Source organism: Mirounga leonina, unplaced genomic scaffold (genome assembly GCF_011800145.1).
Source record: "Mirounga leonina isolate KUSES-001 unplaced genomic scaffold, KU_Mleo_1.0 Mir_82, whole genome shotgun sequence".
Taxonomy (NCBI): Eukaryota; Metazoa; Chordata; class Mammalia; order Carnivora; family Phocidae; genus Mirounga; species Mirounga leonina.
Window position 1 is genome coordinate 24,432,948 of NW_023270825.1, and position 20,132 is coordinate 24,453,079.

At 52.7% G+C, this 20,132-nt stretch overlaps 2 protein-coding genes across 10 annotated transcripts in view; one reads left to right on the top strand and one right to left on the bottom strand.

The window, feature by feature from the left end:
* Positions 1–7,161: 7,161 nt before the first annotated feature.
* Positions 7,162–16,840, bottom strand: GSTZ1 (glutathione S-transferase zeta 1). Of its 5 annotated transcripts, none has more exons than XM_034993001.1 (9): positions 14,259–15,162; positions 13,953–14,004; positions 11,939–12,006; positions 11,347–11,427; positions 10,928–11,005; positions 9,648–9,726; positions 9,048–9,100; positions 8,535–8,584; positions 7,162–7,731 (listed from the first exon to the last, which is right to left on the bottom strand). In XM_034993001.1, the coding sequence occupies exons 1-9, from the start codon at positions 14,625–14,627 to the stop codon at positions 7,605–7,607; spliced, it is 957 nt and encodes a 318-aa protein (XP_034848892.1). In that variant the 5' UTR covers positions 14,628–15,162; the 3' UTR covers positions 7,162–7,604. The 5 variants fall into 5 exon arrangements, with proteins under 5 accessions (XP_034848892.1, XP_034848891.1, XP_034848893.1 ...); XM_034993000.1 differs by having other exon boundaries at positions 10,880–11,005; positions 14,259–15,160; XM_034993004.1 differs by lacking the exon at positions 14,259–15,162 and adding an exon at positions 16,744–16,840 and having other exon boundaries at positions 7,171–7,731; positions 10,880–11,005.
* A 34-nt stretch (positions 16,841–16,874) lies between these two features.
* POMT2 (protein O-mannosyltransferase 2) overlaps positions 16,875–20,132 on the top strand; it is a 41,089-nt gene continuing 37,831 nt past the window's right edge. For all 5 annotated transcript variants that reach the window (XM_034992995.1, XM_034992997.1, XM_034992996.1 and 2 more), the window contains exon 1: positions 16,875–17,477. In XM_034992995.1, coding sequence (XP_034848886.1) covers positions 17,020–17,477 — 458 coding nt within the window. In that variant the 5' untranslated portion in view covers positions 16,875–17,019. The remainder of the gene's footprint in view (positions 17,478–20,132) is intronic.

A 20,132-nucleotide genomic window follows, 5' to 3' on the forward strand; every position in this document is an offset into this window, starting at 1 on the left:
ATTGAGAGGATAAGGCAATCAGCTTCGGTTGGAAGTAGGACTGGGGAGGGATTGTGACCTATAGTCCCATATTGGGATAGCTGGGTGACTTGTGTAGGACTGTCCAGTCATCAGTTGGAACTCTTGTGAACCTTACCAAGTGAATTAAGAGGATATGTCAGTGAGATACTGATGAAGACAGCAAATTATTATGAGTTGAGTAGTAAATAGAGCAAGCCCTCCATCTATGGGAACGATAGTCTCTCACAGGCTATAAAGGCAATTATAATGTGAGTTTGCAGCTCCTCAGTGTTCTCAGAAGTAGAAGAACCACCTGGAAGTTGGTTCTTGGTGGCCGCTTTCTGGGAAAAGGGGAGGTACCCCCCCCAAAAATGCTTTGGCTCAGTGGGTACCTGGTCATGGTCACTGTCACCCCTTTGCTCTGTCTAACCCATCCAGTACCTGTGAGCACTCCTTTGACATCTACCCAGTTACTAGATTCTGAGGGTAGGATCTGGGACTCACACCAAAGGGTGTAAGAAACTTTGCTAAGTATCGTGTGGCCAGATTTCAGAAATCACTGCTCCCTCTGAAGTGTTGCATTACCCCTGCCTGAAGCAGAAGGCCACACAAAGCCCCTGCTGTTTGAATCTCTTGTCATTAAGCTGAGAAAACCCAGATGCCCAAAGCCTTGTGATGGGGTTCATTTACAAATAGTCATTCCCTCAAAAACTAAGTCCAAAAGTAAGTAAGATGCTGGCTTTGAAATTATTTGTGGTCCTGGTCACTGGTTTGAACCCATGATCTGATTACCATTATATGAACTTTGATTTCTTTTAGGCCCCAGGCATGTGGACCAGAGTTAATTTCATGGCTCTTCTTTACCCTGAGACTTGAGGAGAAGGTGGCCCAGAAATCTAGATATACAGGCTTTATTAAATTCCATAGTTTTCTCTCCTTTTAAGTACTTATCTAAGGGTCAAATAATATATGTGAAATGACTTTCAGGGGACAAAGTGCATTTTCTAAAAGTTCTGATATAGGGTCATGAACAAGTCTAGAGTTTAGGTTTGGAATATTCTAGCATATAGGGTTCCAGAAGAGCCCTTAGCTAACAGTCAGCTTTAGGAGTTCTCTTCCTGAACTCACTTCTTCACTCAGGTTTGATATCTCTCTGTCTAAAACGTTCCTTGTTGTTGTTGTTGATTTTTAGGTTCAGGCCAAGTATCGTGTGGAAAACATTATCTTAATTCCTTCTCTCATGTCCTAATTAGTACATTTTACTAAGAAATTCCATATTAAAAACTCTACTGACATCCATATCTGAGATTATTGTCCCATAGGTGAAGTTGTTTTTATTTAATCAAGTTGAATTATTTCCATTTAGCCATGTTCAAGAGCAAGTAAAGTCTAGAGAAAGCAATCCTGTAACCCATCACTCTGGCATACCCATTTTCCCTTAGTGATGGGAAGCGTTTTGAGATTCTCAGAAGAAAGTTGCTTTGTAATGAAAGTGATGGATTATGAGAAAGCCAGACTTTGGGTAAGGATACTTGGAATAGAGGGAGGTGCTTGCAGATTTCCTAAACTACTTCATGCCATTTAGCTTGTATTTCTGAAAGGCCTGCTTTGCTGCCATGCACTGAGATCTATCAGTTGATTGAAAGATGATTATGCTTTCTTGGCAAATATCTAAGCAATTGGCAACCACAAAGGCATTCTTTCCTTATTGTTCTCTATCATGCATTGGCGCTGATGTTACAGAAAGGGATTTGGAAGGGAAACCGTCTCACTGTCTTTTCTTTAAAGTACAGAAATAGCCCAACAAGTCATTTATTGCAGTCGTCTTGTGTTACGTGTCCCCTGAGAAATGCTGTCAACATTTCCTATGATTTCTAAGAGCTCTGTACCAAATTGTCATTCAGTCATTTTGTCCTGCTGAGTGGTTTTTCTTTTAAAATACCTTCTCCTACCGCCCTGTGGTGTGTGTGATTGTGTTGCTCTGATACCCGGATGATTCCTGAGCTATGGCTCTTGAAATAGCTCAGTTCTTGTGTTTTTCTCTTATGTAAGTTTTGTGATGCTTTTGTGCATTTCTTTGTCTTCTCTTCCAGGTTTTGAAATCTGTCCTAAATAAACTTTTTCACTATGCACCTGAAATGTGAGTTCTATCTTAATGAACCTGATTTACATTTTATATTTTTTATTCATCTCTGCATTCCTCCTAGAGGAAAGGTATGCTGTCAATCTATATGAATTATTCTGTAATCTATTGATTATAAAAATTGAAGAAAAATTAACAATTAAGAAAAAAATTGAGACAGATTAATGACAGATCTTTCAACTGTGTTTAAATTCATGGCAGAGTATTACGAACTGGGAACTGGGTTTGGCCCAAGGGCAGAAAAAGTGGGTTTAGAGCGATGATCACTAAATAGAACATTATAGAGTTTAATCAGTATCTAGTTTCCAGTGATGTTCATTTTCCAGTGAACTTCCTGTGTTCAAATTTGGAACTGGTACAGTGGACACCAGGGTAATCATGTACACAGTCTGGGTGATATTAATTCAGTCTATTTCCATTTCAAAAATGACACCCTAAGATGTCTTAGACATATCTTAAAATGATGCCTGTGCACATCGCTGGCATTTATTACAAAATGAGAAAGACTCCTAATCTGAGCAGGAAGGGTACCATTAAAATCTTTTCTTCAGATATCTGTGGTTCTACAAGCCTGCTGGATCTTCCTCTGCCTTCCTTTGCAACGTAGTTTAGAGGCTGTTGTATAAAAGAGGAAGGGGTTGGAAGTAATTGTGAGTTAAATAAATATAATCTGCCCACCAAACTACAGCACAACCAGTAAAGAGCCCAGGCAGACTACATGGAGCTGGGGGTCTTTAATGAGTTATGTTTGGGTATGCTGAATGTAGTATGTCACCGCTAACACTTAACATATTGAAAGTCACTTTATTTATTTTTAAAGAATTTAAGTACCCTCAAGGCACCTGGGTGGCTCAGTCGTTAAGCGTCTGCCTTCGGCTCGGGTCATGATCCTAGGGTGCTGGGATCGAGTCCTGCGTCGGGCTCCCTGCTCCGCGGGAAGCCTGCTTCTCCCTCTTCCCTGCTTGTGTTCCCTCTCTCGCTATCTCTCTGTCAAATAAATAAATAAAATCTTAAAAAAAAAAAAAGAATTTCTCTGTATCCAATGTGGGGCTTGAACTCACAAACCCAAGATCAAGAGTTGCACACTCCACTGACTGAGCCAGCCAGGTGCCCCATATTGAAGATTATTTTTTAACTTTTAAAGGTACTACTCTCAGGGCGCCTGGGTGGCTCAGTTGGTTAAGTGTCCGACTCTTGATTTTGGCTCAGGTCATGATCTCAGGGTCGTGAGCGTCAGGCTCCATGCTGGGCCCAGAGGCTGTTTGAGATTCTCTGCCTCTCCCTTTCCCTCTGCCCCTCCCCCTGTTCTCTCTCTCTCTCAATTAAATAAAATCTTAAAAAAAAAGGGGGGGGCACTCCTGTCATTTCATTGACCCTGACATAGCTCGGGATTACATTCAGTCTGATGTGCTTTAACCTACGAGGTTCTGGCTAAACTCAACAGCCATGTTAGTTCACATATTCTCCCAAAGTGGAATGATGCCTGCTGGTGACTTTGGAATCAAGAACTAAATAAGTTATGTTTAAAAGTTAGGAGGAGCCGATACAATGAGTCGTTATGAGTATGTGAATCCACTGGCATGTTCAGTAAGCTTACTACTTTCCTTAATGGATATGTAATTTTTTAAGATTTTATTTATTCATTTGAGACACACAGAGCATGAGAAGGGGGAGAGGCAGAGGGAGAGGGAGAAGCAGGTTCCCCGCTGAGCAGGGAGCCTGACGTGGGGCTCGATCCCAGGACCCCGAGATCACGACCTGAGCGGAAAGCAGACGCTCAACCATCTGAGCCACCCAGGCGCCCCTAATGGGTATGTATTTTGCTTTGGAACAAAATCCTGTATGTTTTGCTTTGTCCTCAAGTATTTCCTGGCAGCTTCTCTTTGCTGTTTTCATCCTTCTAAAGTATTTGCCAGGACTTCCTACCTCTATAGCGGTGAAAGACCCTTTGCACCTAATTAGCAGTATCAGGCCACTGCAGCATCTGCCTGTCACCCCTGTGGCCACTCCCCCCGTGGCTGCAGATCAGGTCTCCCTGTGGCCTCCGACAGAGTCAGGGATCTGACAACAGGTGGGAATGAAGGACTTGACTCTTACCGCCCACTCAGCCTGTAGAGAGAAGCCCCTACTGGAAAATGTCCCCGAAATAGGTGATGGTTTTGAACTGAGAGATACCTCTGACCCCTGAAAACAGGAACTTAGTTGCAGACGTAAGGAAGTCACAGAAGAGGTAGTTTTCAAAGCCCTTTAGAGAAGCCTAATTATTGCTAAGCCTCGGAGCCATTCGGTCTGACCAGTTTCAGCACTTAGGGAAATATTTGCTCCTTCGTGATCTTCTAGGGCCCCCAAAGAGGAGAGACATTCCAGGAGGGGGGGGGGCGCCAGCCATGGCTGTACAGGGATGGGTTTCTATCTAACAAGCGCTTAAGGAGCAAGGCTAGTCCCCTTGAATGGCACGGGGGGAACGGGGGTCGGGAGTGCAGCCCTAGAGGCGCTCGAGGGAACTCTGCTCTCATGCAGGGAAGATGGTTTCGAAATGCGTTCTCTTACTCCCTAGAGCGCAGCTGAGTTCCTCTAGGAATAAAGGGGGTTCTCCTGTCTCCCATGTATCCAGCCACAGGTCCCTAGAGGAGGGTTCCCAATGCGGACGGCTGAAGCTAGCAAAGTCTTGGGTCTCCACACCCCTCAAGAGCAGGTCAGCTAAGCATGCTGGTGACCCGGACTCCACGGAGGGCCCAGGGCTGGAACACAGAGTGACAGCCTCACTCTGACTCAAAACTGCAAGCCCCGAAATCAGACCACTCTCCTTTCTCATAAACTCTGGTCCTCTGCACATCCAACGCCCCTCTCCACCCATGCCTTTTCCACCCCTCAGTTTACCCTGGGCTGGTGGCTCCCCGGGCCTGCCTTGCAGCCCCCCCGTTCCATCACTTCCTCACAGGCCTGGTCCGCCGAAGGCCGCGGGAGACACCCAGAGTCGTCGTAGGCCCTGGAGAGCCCAGGCACTCTTCCTCAGGTCTGGGTGAAGAAGGTGGCAAGGGTGGTCCCCAGCCCTGGTCCTGAGACCAGCTTGTGGTGCTGCCAGCTGTGTGGAGAGCTCCCGAGGTTTAAGTTCTAGCTTTAAAATACAAAAATCTTCCTCGGCAGGGAGTCTGCTTCTCCCTCTGACCCTCCTCCCTCTCATGCTCTGTCTCTCATTCTCTCGGTCTCAAAAAAAAAAAAAAAATACAAAAATCTCCTTTACAAAAACATCATGAGGTAAGATGGATGGACCACTGTCCTCCTAAAGCCAGTGCAGCCGAGAGCCACAAAGGTTTAGTCACTTCCTGAGTGGTGCAGATAATCGATGTGGGATCCTTGCAGGAACCCAGCACGTTCCAGGTGAGTCACCTCAGAGGAGCCCGGGATGAGTTTCTCTGGCTTGGACACATTTCTGTTTTTGTGGGGCAAGGTCAGGTTTGTCTGAGTTTGGGGGTGGGGTGGAGTCTGGGGAAGTCAGCTAGAAAGGAGAGCCTCAGAAATGGGACTCCAAGGATCTCTGCTGAGCCCAGAGGAAACCCCCCAACATGTGTTCTCTCTCCTCCCATCCACCCACAGCTGATTTTCAATTTACATCTGACATATACCAGAAAAGTCCTGTTGAACTAGAGGACCGGAACTATGGAGAAAAGTATGTGAAGTTAGTTTTGTGCAACAGATGAGGGATGGTTTCTAGAATGTTTTGACAACAGGCTGTATCACCTCTTTACCTAATTTAGATTTCCTTACAATCCATTAGGCTTTTGCCACCAGTTTTAGGATGGCTGATAGAGTCCCAGGTTAAATGAGTTAATACTCTGACAGTATCCAGGAGAAGACCTGAGCCGAAATACGGCAACTCTTAGAAGTCATTTTGGATCAGACAGACAAGCAGGTAGGTAACAGACTAACCACGCTGAGTGGGAGAGTTCCAAGTGGCCAAGGGAACTTCCCAGGGTAAGTGAGGGACAGGAGTTCAAGAGCAAGGGCCATGTCTGCCACACTCCCAGTCACAAGGCCACACGTTCCAGCTCCCAGGTGGGGAAGTCACCGGGGAAGGCTCACTGCAAGCTGGTATCTTTAAAATCTACAGGGACTTTAATCACCTTCAACTCCAAATGTCCAAATCAGGTGCGAGTCCTGATCCCTGGGCTGAGGAGATCAGTCTCTTGAGTCAAGGTTTCCTGGAGAGAGCCCAGGGGCAAGTTTTACGCAGCCGGGCAAGCCTGGAGTAAGCGGACGGAAAGATGGAGGCAGGGCAGGAGGAACCACCGAGTCTCCCTCAACACTGCTGTGTCTCACGGAATGCCCTGTGCTTTTTTCTGGCTCTGCCAGGACCAGTGTGTCTCAGGAACAAGAGTGGCCCCTTTTGGTCATTCTAAAGCCTGGAACCCAAGTTCAGGAAGGAGAGGACACAAAGGAGCCCGGGAGGATGGGAGAACTAGGTGCCCTGGGGTCGGGGCTGAAGAAAAGGGACTCATGTCCGCTGAGAGTGGTGGCTTCCATGTGAACCAGACACATCTACCTGAACTCACTGTTGAAGCCTTAGCCATGCAGGGGAAATGAAATCTCAGGTACAGGACATAAAAGTCATCTTGTTCCACCCCCAGAAGGGATCTCAAGGCAAGCTGCTAGCTGCGTGGGGTCCGGAACCAGCCTGGGCAGTGGCGGGTCATGCTGCCCATGGAGGAGCCTGCCTCCGGTTCCCAGGGCCCTTCATGACTGGATTTATTCCAAGTGCCTACTCCTAGGACTGTTCTGGCTTGAGAGGGCCAACTTCCCCCTCCGTGCTCCAGTGGGCCACTTCCTGGTACCCTTCTAGCCCTGGAAACTCAGCTGGTCACAAAATGCTTTCTTTCCTGCCGTTTCTATCTATTCTCTTCTGGATCTGGTCTGCTTCTCTCTGGCAGGCTTTCAGACGTTTTTCTCTCCTGGCCCAGATGCAGGGGGATTCCAGCTAGGAAGAGTGTTCATCTTCTGGAACGCGGCTCAGCCTTAACTGAACAACCTGGAGGCCTGGGCTTCAGTTTAATGATCAAATTTCAGTGTGGGCCTTCTCTGGAGTCAGGTACAGCTGCGGGCATGGGAAGAGCGCGCAGGCTCCCTTACGTCTCCTTGCCGAACCCACCAAGCGTTTTAGGCTACATTCTCACCTCATCTTCACGACTGCCCCACGACACAGATGACCGGTGATGTTCCTGCCTCCCTCCCTCCCAGCATCCTCTCCCCCACACTACCCGCACTGGACAGATGAGGGGACTGAGGCACAAGGATTTTCAGTGGGAAGGCGGATCCAGGGCTTGAGTCCAAGTTCAAGGAGTTCAGGTCTCCTGCTTCTCCAGTAGGGCCTGCTTGTTGCCAGGCCTGTTCAGCACCCCCTCCCCCCAGCTTCTGCTCCTGCACCCTCTCCCTGCCCCCTCACCCATGGGGCACAGCTGGGGAGCTAGGCCCGCAGCTCAGGCGGTGTGTCTGGCTGCCGGCAGGGGTGAGACACTTGGAAAGCCTCCAAGGCCAGCAGCGTCTTGTTGATGTGGCTGATGGTAGGGTAGGGAGTGAGATCCACCTTGAACCTGTGGCAGAGAAACACCTGTCTAACACCATCTCAACACCAGGTCTGCTGGGGCACAGGGAGACTGCCCTGGGGGCGGTGAGGGCCACACAGAGGCGGGCTGGATGAGGCCCCGGGGGCTGGCCAGGGAAGGGCCAGGAAGTTGTCCAGCCACGTGGGGGCCCGATTCACAGGCGGCCTTGGGGATGGGCAGGTCTCATGCAAGACGGCCTAGCATCTCTGTTGCTACTGCTCGTATTCCAAGTGATGGCGATTCATCAAGAACCTACTCCGCGTAAGACACAGCGCTCGCCATTTACATACACAGATAATCTCTCCACCCATGTCATAAGCTTCTCAGGGGCAGCGAATGTGTCATAACATCTCCGTGTCCCAACGGTGCCTGGTGTGATGCCTTCCAGAGAGGTACTCTCTCATGCCTCACTGAAGGGCTGATGGAGGACCGCAGAGGAGAGCTCCCTGCCAGGCACGGGCACAGCCCATCGGGGGGAGCAGGCTCTTGGGGTGGTTTCTTCTAGGGGTGTCCACTGGGCAAGCCACCGCCTCTTAGGGGCAGATGCTAGACAGTGTCAGACGGACTGTGATGGGCACAGTAGGGGGCGTTCCACTGAGGTCCCCCACTGGCTCTTCCAGGCCACAGGAGCCGGGGAGGCCTGGCCCAGGGGGGCTCCTTGGCCAGTCTGGGAGAGCCTCTGCGTGAGGGGCTTCCCCAGTAGCTGAAGTTAGGGCCCGACTGTGGGAGGAGGCTGGGCCTTCTGAGGGGAGGAACCAGGCGGAGGAGGGAGGGTGGTGGGGCTGTCTTACCTTTCAGCATTTGCCACCTGAGGCACTAAGCAGAGGTCGGCCACGGACACCTGAGACAGGGTTGGGGGGTCTGCCTCAGGATGCGCACCCCGGACTCACAGGCTGGCCTCGCTGTGTCCACTGGGGCGCCAGCCCCTGGCATTCCTGTCTACTTCTGGCTCCCCCACCCCATCCCCCCCACCCCACCTCTCTCCTCTTCCCGCCCCCTGGGCCTGTCTGTGCTTCTCCCAGGCCAGGTTCCAGCTGTCCTGACAACCAAGTCTGTGGGTGGCCAGAGAAGGCTGGACTGTCTCAGTGGATCTTATCATGCTTGTTAACCACCATCATAGGCACTTACTGAGGGCTCCCAGCAGGGAGGAGACACCTCAGGATGAGGTAGGGGGGCCCTGGAACCAGAATTATGACCTTGGCCCCTCTCCCCACCCCCATGCCTCCTCCAGAAGCTCTCTGACCTGCCCCTGCCCTGGGGGTGGAGGGAGAAGGCTCCTGTGGGAAGGCCTGGGGAGGGCTTACCTCGTCTCCCACACAGTACTTCCCTGCCGTGCTCTGCAGGATCTGCTCCAGAGCTGTGGGAAGGCCACGAGAATCATCTTACTCTGGGCACAGAATGGACCTTGGCCCCCATCGTTCTGAAATGGGCAGCTATCTGAGTGACTAGCTGCAGCATGTGGGCTCCAGGGAATGTGCCAACCACATCTGGAGAGAGTTCATGGGGGTGTGGGGACAGATGATGTTTCCCTGGGCTCCTCAAGTCCAGCTGTCCTTCCCTCCCCGAGAAGGAACAAAGCCGGCCACTGGCCAAGGCAGCAGCTCTCCCACAGATGTTACTGGTCTTCGGTTCCTGGCTGGGGTGGGCAGTGAGGCCAAGGGTAGACCATCCCGCTCCAAAGGGTTGTGGGCCTCGGGGGCTGAGGTTCCCAGAAGTGCCCGAGGTTGAGGCCAGGTCTGGATGCCATCCAGCCCTACTACCTCCTCAGCCCTGCACCCCTACCCTCATCCATGCCACTGTCAGGAGCAAAGAGCCTGGGAGGCTGAGTCAGATGCCCAGGGCCCTAGGCACAAGGGCCATTTCTCTGAGTGGTCACGGGGCGGCCTGCAGGGGGAAGGACTCACCGTTGAAGCCAGAGCGGATGACCTTCTGGGCCCAGGTCAGCTGGTTCTCCTGTCCCACTTGCTTCAGGACAGACAGGTTCTATGCAACCAAGGATAAGCTGTGACTGGCTTTGGGAGCCAGGCTGGGCCTGACCCCCAGCCAAGCCCCCTCAGGGCAGCTCAGTTCCCACCCACCCCTGGCTGTCCATCTGTCCTTTCCTGGCCTCCATGAGCCCCCTCTCCCCATCAGGGCACTGGGAGGGGGTGAGTGATCCCAGCAGCCACCTTCTCAGGTTGCTTGAGTGGTCCCTGTGGTCTGGAACCTTGTGGCCTGGCAGAGATGTGCAAGGGTCGGGGCACAGGGCGCTGCTGTGGCTTTAAGGTGTGTGGCCATGACCTGAGGCCCATCTCCCCTGCATCCAATGCGTCTCCCTTACATGGCTCCTCGTGAGGAGAGCGGGTGTGTGTGTGCGTGTGCACGTGCACAGCACAGGGCTGGGGCTTGGATGGAGGAGGAGCATAGGACTGGGTTTCAGGAGATCAGGACTCTGATTCTATCCTTACAACCCGGGAGCCATTTCACTTCTGAGCTTCGGCTTCCTCATCTGTAAAATGGGGCTGTCCGTCTGCTCCAATCTCCTTTGTTAAACAGGACAAGGTAACTCGGGGACGGGGGCCCAGTGCACAGTCGGGGAGCCCGGGCTCTGGTACTTACTCTGCCATACTTAGGGGAATGACTCTGCAAAGTCCCTCCACCTTTGTGGGGTGATTTCCTCATTTGCAAAGTCAGGGGTTAACACAGATGAACTGCTTGAATACTTATTATTATTATTTTACCAGTAAAAACTTTAAAAAATACAATCTTTTGAGACTCCCAATCTAGAACACAGAAGAAATGAGAGGGAAGCTGTTCTGGTTAAAGGCGGTGGTGGGCCTGGGCCTCTGCTGTTCCGCCTCCCCCCGCCACCGGGCCCCACCCCTCCCCAAGCACTTCTGGACGAGTCCTTGGAAAACCTGGGGCTTCTCAGAATGCGGCTGGGGACCCAGCAGGGCAGATACTTTCTGGGATCCCTTACCCCTCTGCCACATGGTCTAGGTCTAAGCCACTGAGAATCCCTCCTGTGCTCCCCCCACCCCCACTCCCAAGCTGGGTGCCCCACTGTGGCACCTCACATTCCCCGTGTGTCTGAAGGTAAGAGCGCGTGGGGGGAGGCATGCGAGAGGTGTGCAGGGGTGAAAGTCCAGAGCCACACCTGTAGGGGCTGGATGCCACTGGCAATGACATCGGAAATCATGCGCACCTGGGCCCTCCTCTTCGGGTCCTGCGGCAGGAGGCGCGGAGTGGGCCGAGTTTCCTCCAGGTACTCAATGATGGCCAGCTGTTTGGAGGGGAGCAGTGAGGCATGGGGAGGGCATGTGGACCCCTGGGCCAGAGTGACAGGGCCAGCAAGCTCCTCCTCGCCCTCCTCAGCTGGAGCCCATGAAGCCAAAACTCCCCCAGGGAGGAGCTCTTCTTGGACCCCCATCCTGCAGAACTTGGTTCCCCAGAGGCTAGAGTCTCCCCTCACTTCCCCAAACCACCTGGCAAACTTCCTCCATCTGGCAAGAACTTAGCACGTCCCTACTAAGGGCCAGGCGCTTGGCCACCCAAATAAGGGCTGTGAGGTCCTCTCGTTCAGGGCACCGCTCTCACCAGGGGCCTCCCAGACCCTGCACTCACTGACTGGCCAATGGTGATTCCGTCGATCTTCAGGGCCGGCACCTGCTGCATTGGATTGAGTGCCTGGAATTCTTCAGAGAACTGTGGAGACAAGGACCTGATGAGCGAGGTAGCCTGGCCCAAGTTGGCTAGAGCAGAACCAAGCCAGCAGGAAGACCCCAGGCCTGTGGCCCACCTGCACCTCCCTCCCCTGGGGAAGGCCCTGGCTCCAGAGAGATGCCTAGGGGATCCATGCCATATCCCCAAATCCAGTGGCTGCTGAGCTCCAGGATTCACCCCAATGGCCTGGCTATGTGTTTTTCCCTGTACCTCACACTGTGGCCATTAAGGCACGTCCAGAGGGCCCAGCATGAGGCAAGGACCCACTCGCTGCCCACTCTCCTAGGGTCAGGCACCGAGAGACCAGGTTGTGGCATGGGGCCTGGAACCTGGGCCCTTCCCATGGCTCCTCGTGCTGCACAGCCTGTCCCCTTACTCCCAGTGGGAGGGCCGGCAGGTTCACCTTTTGGGGGGGCAGAAATCTGCACCCTCTGCTGGGTCCCTCTCCAAGACTTCCAACTCCCATATTGTGGCCCACGGGCGGCCTCCTTACCTGCTGTCCCCCATCCTTTATGAGGTTGATAGGTACGGTCTCATAGTCGATGCTTTTCAAGGCCAGAGCTGTGAGAGACAGCAGTGTCAGGGGACAGCATCTGGCTCCACATGAGGCTGCCAAGGGAGGCTTCTTTCTCCACGCTGCTAGGTGATCAAGGCCCAGCCTGGCCCTGTCCCCATCTCTCCAGCTTCCCGGGTCACCACTCATTCCCCCACCTCAGGTCTCTGACACTCCGCCTCTCTTGCCCTTGAACTCTCAGAGCCTTACTCTCCACACCCCCTCGGGTCCCCGCGCCCCTGGGCAGTGCTGTCCAGGCGTGTGCCCGGGAGGGCAGCAGGGAAGTGTCCTGATTACCTCTGCCCCCTCCAGGGCCGTAAACAGTGGCGAGCAGGGCTTATTTGTTGGAGACTTGCAATTATTCCCTCATGAAGGTGTCCAGGGGCCAAGGAAAGGTGCTCAGGTGACCACAAAGTGCACACACAAGCAGGTGACACCTGCTAGAGAAGGATCCCATTCTCATCTGTTTTCTCTGTCCTCAGAGTTGTTGACTACCGATTCCAAGCAGAGCATCAGGGCTCTTTGGTGGTCTCACAGCATCTGCTGTCACTCCCAGTGACCAGATTTCCTCTCTGTGCCCTTCGATCATTTTCCCTGGTCAACCGAGTAAGACTCTGTGTGTATGCATGCAGACAGGCACTGAAACGTGGGGATGGCCCACGTCCAACTTGACCTCGGGTGAAGGCAAAGGAGTGAGGGGAGGAGGAGGAGACGTGTTGCAGGCTGAAGAGAGCCTGGGAGATACGGGGCCCTTCCTCAGCACTGGTCAGCCCCACTGTGGACAAGTGGCCGGGCCCACACGGGCCCTGCAGAGACAGCACTCCTGTGGCTCCCGTCTGGCCAGCTAGGGCAGAGGCCCTGGGCCCAGGGGAGGGTGTCTTCTTGGAGAAATGTGTCCTCTGGCACCCCAGTGCGCTTGCCTACTGATTCCAGCAAATACCAAGTGATGGTGGGGTGGGGGAGGGTCACGGCGGATGGCTTCCCGGTGAGGGCCAGACTCCCGGAGGCAGACTGTTTGGGTTCAGAGTCCATCACATTTGCTAGCTGTGCGGCCTTGGGCAAGGAGCTTAATGAATTAATGAGCCCCTGTGCCTCAGTCTCCTCATCTGACAGGCAGCATAGCGCAGTAGTTAAGAACATGGACTCTGGGGTGCCTGGGTGGCTCAGTTGGTTAAGCGACTGCCTTCGGCTCAGGTCATGATCCTGGAGTCCCGGGATCGAGTCCCGCATTGGGCTCCCTGCTCGGCAGGGAGTCTGCTTCTCCCTCTGACCCTCCCCCCTCTCATGTGCTCTCTGTCTCTCTCATTCTCTCTGTCTCAAATAAATAAATAAAATCTTTAAAAAAAAAAAAAGAACATGGACTCTCGAGTCAGACTAGCTGTTCGAATTCCATCTCGGCCTCTTGCTAGCTCCACAGACTTGGGCAAGTCATTTAATGTCCCCGTGCCTCAATTTCCTCACTTGTACAATGGGGACAATAATGATCCCTCCCTCCTAGGTTGCCGAGGTTTCAGTGGAATGATGTACATAAAAACACTCAGCATGGTTTTCCCTCAGTATGAGCGACGCCTATGATCTTTGCCAAGCACTGTGTCAAGCTGGGGCTACACCGGAGGGCCCCACATTCTGCTTCCTCGAAGCCTTTGGGGTTGACTCGGGCCAGTTCTGTTTAATGTGCCGGATGAAATAAGATCAGAACTGCGCAAGGCCAGCTGTTCCCTGCCAGTTACCAAGCACCTCTGGGTTTTGTGAGCCTGCTTTCCGTGTGGTTGCCAAGTGGCTTTGGAGAGCAGTGGGGGAGACCTTCCTGCCACCCCCCGCCCTTGTTGGACTTCCTCGGTGGAGGTGCCCCATCTGACAGAAGATCCCTGCGTCCCTGGCCAGCTTGTCACTCAGGGCTCTTTCTACCCCCATCCCCTCCCACCGAGGCTCTTGGTGGAGGCCCAGCTCTTACCGATTCGAACTCTCCATGAGCAGGAGCTCCGGAAATAGGAGTAGAGGATGGGCTGAGGAGAGACAGGATAAGGATGCCCGTTAACCCATGCTCGTGGGGTTCTCTGCCCCTGGAGCCCACTGGCCTCAGCCAGGGGGCTTCCCATTCTGCCAGGCCTCCTTCCGTACCTCAGGCCGACTCAGAGCTCTCTGGGTCAGAGGCCTTGGGAGTTATGTGGGGTCCCTCAGCTCCAAACTGTGCCGTCACGCATTCCTGAGGTCCAAGGGGCCCCCAAAGGGGCAGCCAGCCTGCAAGTGCCCTCCTTACCTTGCCAGACTCAGTCATGGTGTTGTGTGACCCTTGTCCTCTCAGGGAATGTCCCCTCTCCCAGAACTTGCAGAGTAGGGGGAGGATCCCTGAAGAGGGTGGATCCCATGAGCCAATGAGGAAGCTGGGCGAGACAAGCTTCAGGGAAACTTTGACTCTGGTCAGAAAGGGCATCTTTTTCCAACTTGGGGGAAGCCTTTTCTGTTCTGGTGGAGCCAGGTTTGGTGTCCTGGTTTTGAAGCCGTAGTTCACGTGGTTCAGTGGCCTGAGAGCTGGCATACCTGGGGTCTGGTCCCAGGGCAGGAACCAGCTCTGCATGACCTTGGGCAGATCCCTGCCTTCTCTATTCTCTAGTCTTTTCTCCCTCATCTGTAAAACAAAGGATTGCCTTAAAATGATAGCTGAATTCCTCCCAGCAGTGACAGAAAGACCAGGAATTCTAGTTTTTCGATGCTTTGGTGCCCATCTCTTTCAGCCCACCACCCACCAGTCCTCCAGGTTCTCAGCTGGTCTCATAAAAATAGCTGGGGGATATGCCAGCTTTGGATATTGACTCCAAAGCTGAGGTCACAAGAGGACAGCCCACAGTGTTCTGTTTTGGTCTACTTGTACTTAAAAATGTTTCAATTGGTTGCCAACATTAAAAAATCAGGATGTTTCATATACAAATCCTATTGTCTGTTTTTTCTTAAAAAGATCTAGAGACAGTAGTCTTGGGTTCCTGAGTAGGAACAACTGATAGGAGACAATTAACAGCCCCCTTCAGTCAGGGCGCACCCTCTGATCTTCCATGTGCCCTACCCGGCCCTCTTCTCTCATCTCTGTTATTGAGGCACTGAAGGAGGCTGAGTGTGTGACCTCTAATCTAAAGTTTAAGACACTCAAAGTTAACCTCCCCCGTGCTTCTTGAGTGATCAGCATTTCAAAGCAGGGCCCAGGATGGAGTTGTCAGTAATTAGCTCTCATGAATCTTTGGGAAGACATATATGTATCCATATGATTAGGGAGAGAGAACACAACAGAATTTCTAGATCATCCCAGTCTACCATCCCTCTGACTACAGACATTTCACACAAGTGCCCTCTGCCTTCTGCACCCCTCAGCACACCAAACTGCTCTGTGACCCTGCCTTCACCATCCCTGAACTACCAATTCTGTCTTCTAGGTGGGCAAAGGCACAGTGGAACCTAGGCCCTCCCAGGTTGGTTTCCAGGCCTGTCAGTTCCAGCCTGTACTGAAGGCACCTCTTGTGGGGAAAGTAAAGATGGTCCAGGTACGGAGGGCAGGTGATGGACAGCAGGTGTCTTTGGAAGGGGAGGAGTTAGGAGGCCAAAATTAGATATGCCCTATTCAGAGGTACATCCCTGTCCTTACCAGGTCAGGGCCGTCAGGCAGGTACTGCTGGTGAGGGATGGGACCACTAGAGAGCCTCAGACATTAGCTTAGAATCCCTGGAGAAATGCCTTACCGAATTACTATATGTTCCATCTTGACCTATACTAAGGGTGACCAGAGTCACTGTGAATGCCACTGTTCTCCAGTGTCCCACTTATGGGCCATCAGGAAAAATAACAGAGCAGTCCCTGCTCTTCCTCCTACCAGTGATAACTACGTAAACTACCCCGTGCTCCTTTTTGCTCTTATAGAGCCAAGTTTTAAGCCCAAATAAAGTATTCATCTCATCACCACTCCTGGAGGAACTGTTTCCAATTCAAATATGGATTCTGACCACTCTAGCAGATTTTATTTTAAAACCATTTCTCACGAATCGTTTTGAAAGACTCCTAAAATGCCATTTGGGAGGGGGAGGGCTATACAGTATTAAGGTGATGCTATATTCCACCCGATGTGCCTGACACCTTCCTCGGTGGTTCTCAAAACTTGAATAAGACCTTAAAAGGCTCACGGGGCGCTTATTAAGCATGCAGATTCTTGGGTCCCTTCCCCCACAGATGACCCCGGGGCTCTGGGCCGGGCCGGGGAGTGCAGACTGAACCCGGGAAGCTCCCCTGGTGATGGTGATGACTTAAAGTGCTAATGGCTCCCCTCGCCCCAGGAGCTCTCAAAGTGCAAACCACCTGGGAAGGCCCTACGCTAACAGGAGCCGTCGGGCCGACTGGCCGGGAAAGAGCATGTGGGGCTGTACGGAAGAGGGAGGCAAGGGACGTCTGGAAAGCCTAGCAGAAAGGACTGTGAATGACAGGTGAGGCGCGAGGGTACAGCGACTCCACAGCGCCCTGCACACCCCACGAGCGCGAGCCGCCTGCGGCCCAAACCTCCGCGAACTACAAGCCCCAGCGGGCAGCGGGCAGCGCGCAGGCGCAGAGCGGAGTCCGCGAGGCGCTCTGCATTCCGGGAGTTGTGCGTTGTGGAAGCCACGGGAGGCCCCGGGGCGAGCGGCGCACCTTTGACCCCCGCCCCCCGGGTTTCTCAGTGTTTCTCAGTAGCGCCCCCTCGCCGGATGTGTGGCACAGACCTTACCCACTTGCATCTCGCACCTCCGGCCACCCCTCTTCCAGGGCCGGAGACTTCGCGCCTGGGACTCTCCGACTCGTCGCGGGCTGAGGCCCAGTGAGGCCCAATACGTCAGAACCAGCGCTTCCGTCGTGGTAAAGCGAGGGGTTGGACTAGAATGATCTTTAAGGTCTCGTCTGGCTCGCCCCGCCCTGCCGCCACGCCCCCCCTCCCGAAGCTGCTGGGAGTTGCAGTTCTTTGAGCCCGTTTTCTCCCCGGCGGGCCCGCCGGGCCCGGGCGATCCGTCATGCTCTGCGCCACCAGCCGCCTCCTAGCGGCCCGGACGGCGACCGCGCTCCCCGCCCAGCCCAGAGGCCAGGGCCCCGGGGCCCGCTGCCGGCGAAGGGAACTACATTTCCCAGGGCACCCCGAGCTGCCCCTGGGTGACTTCTTGGCGGGGCGGCTCGCAAGATCGAGCGTGTCGGCGGGGCGGAGGGCGATCCTGAGGAGGGGCAGGATGCCGCCGGCGGTGGGCAGAGGCCCGGCAGGGCCCGAGCTGCGCCCCCGGCGGGGCCGCTGTGGGCCCCAGCTTACTAGGGCCGTGGGCCCGGACGTGGCCCCCGAGCCTACAGCGCGGAGCCCCAAACGGCCTGCTCGGGGCTCGCGGCGCTTCGAGGCAGCCGGCCGGTGGGCCCCGCTGGCCCTGGTGACGCTGCTGTCCTTCGCCACCCGCTTCCACCGTCTGGACGAGCCGCCACACATCTGGTGAGTGACAGGAGGGACTCGGCGGGTCCCATGGCAACCGAGTGGGAGTGATGCGCTCTCTGATTGGCCCGGGGGCACGGAGCGGGGCGGGAATCACCGAGGAGGAGCGGGACTGCGCTGGAGGGGAAAGAGTTGCTAGGGGCAGCTTTTGGCCAGGTGCGGTTTCTGTGAGAGGAGTCATTTTTGCTCCGTTGGGTGGCAGTGGGGTTCCTTAGCATCGGAGGAAGCAGTCTCTCAGATTATGGCCTTGACCTTCCAAGGAGATTTGGAAATTCTTAGTACAGAATTTCCTAAGGCCTGAGTTCCTAATCTGTAGGATTTCCAGGCATCAGGGGAGGTGAAAATCATCCTTGGGAGCAGGGACAATTTGTGTGTCCAGAGAAGGTGACAGGGGTCTCAGGAAGCAGGTCTGGGGTCATCTGGTGAAGAGAGACTTGTTTTCTTAAAGGTTTTATTTTGTAGGACTCAGATTTCACGAGATAAGCGTAAAAAGCCTCCAGCTTGAAGGAGAAGTTTTGCACAATCTGAAAATGGTTAATTTGTTTAGCCAACAAGTGATAACATGTTTTGTCAGTATCCCTGACCAGAAAGTTAGTGTAGGGGATGTTAAAAATGGAACTCCTTGACCAAAAAGCAAGCCAGCTAACAAACTGGGCTATCCTACTTGGAAGTGAATAAATTAGCTTGTTATTGTTTCATGCGTGCTGGCAGAAGACATGAGACTTCTGGGTCAGAGACAAAGGACTCATTACTCACAGGGCAGGAAGCAGGATGAATATCAGTATACTGGAATAAGTTTGAATCTCCCCTCCCTCCCCCACCCCACTGATGTGGAGTTGTTAGGGGGAAGGAAAGACAAATCATGTCCAGGAACAGTCCAGGAAGAATCTAAAATTTTCAAAATATGGGTTTATATAACCCTCCACCTCTTTTTGTCCTGATCATTACCCAGTTGGTGGCCAAGAGGAGATGAACCGTTTCTGGTGATGACTGCATTAGGTGACCAAACTGCTTTACCAAGGTGTGTGAACCAGGAGGAGGTGAGGGAAGTAGAGTCAGAAACCATTTTGAGAAAATTGTTCTGTGCTCAACAGTATCAAATGCCTTTGGGGCGTAGGGAGTGTGGAATGTCATCAGATACCTAGACTGTTGGCTCATTATTATGTGGCCATTGCAAAAAAAAAAGGTGCGCTATCGTCAGACTGTAGATGGTTTGGAATGACATAGTTTAGTGTCAAGTGCTGCAATGACATATGTGGGGTCAGATGATTGGACTGGAACAGCATCATCAACACTTTAACCTGAAAAAGTGTCAGTAGCAGTGAGGTACCAGTGATAGCCTGGAGGGGGGAACAAATCCTACTACAGTCAGTTTCCTTGGAGCCGGCAGGGCCAGTGCCCCCGTGTGGCCTCCTTTATGGCAGGACAAATTGGCCAACTTTTGGCAGGAGTCACAAGTCACCACAATGTAGTAATGGCTTATGCTTCAGAAACGTAGAGTCCTTTACTTTGTGCCCAGTCCATGATGGTAGATGTGTTTCCACGTGTGGAGCACTGATGAATGCTGGTGGCATTGGCAGTAGCCTGTTTGGTACAAGCTTGATCTGCAGCTTGATTTCAGTCAGTCTTATCAGAATACTGGCCCTTACTGTGGACATCTGTATGTGTGATCCAGATTGTCCCATTGACAGGCAGCCATGATTTTTTTGCCACAGTTCTTGGCTCTGAAGAGGGGTGATTTAAATTTCTCAGTATAGAGTCCTCTAGGTGGCACACCAGAAGCTAGGCTAATGGCAAAAGCCCAAGAGCCAATAAAAAGAGAATTTGTCTGTTTCTCAGGAATATGGTGTAAGGCAAGGGTGATGACTTTCAATTCAGCCCATTGTGCCCATGAACCCTTATTGCAGTTGGCCTTCCAGAGTTGTCACTGGGACTGGATGATTGCTGCTGCCCAGTGGATGCTATCAGTAAACCAGGCAAAAACCTTGAGAGGAACCTCTGTGAATCAAGCCTCCACTGAGCCAGTGGTTTTGCTCTGGGTGGCAGAGTGGAAGATAGTTCCTCCCAAAGTGGATGCTCCCACCTCCTCTTATAAAGTCAAGATGCCTCTAGGGCCAGGCCAGCTATATCACTTCCATTTGACGAGCAAGCCTGTTGAGCCTTTTTGTTAGCCTTATATTCCAAGTTGACTCACCTCAAAGTGGTATATCAAGCCGAAGAGTCCCAAGGCCTTCATCTGTCAGGCACTCAATTTCAATAAAAGCTTAGTAGTAGGTTGATAGCTGCCCTTTTAAAAAAGTGTGTGCTTGGTACCTGCGTCCAGCAGATGGCGCTGTTATTCTGGAGAATGGCCTCTCTTGGCTCCTGCTGCCATTATGTCTTCAAGGCTGTGATTTCCCTTTCTCTTCTTGGAATTTATATTATTTCTCCTGGAGCACATGGCAGTCCCTGAATGGATAATCCTCTTTGCCAGTATACATTTCACACTGGGAGCCACAACAGTAGTACAGGGCCCTACCCACAAGGTCATTTTACCTTTCCTTCCCCACTGGGAGCTTGGCTCAAACCTGTCAGTTGAATTTGGGCGCTTACCCCCCTTGAACTTATGAGTCTAATAGGCCTGCATCAGTAACTACAGTGGCAGCCAGCCAGAGA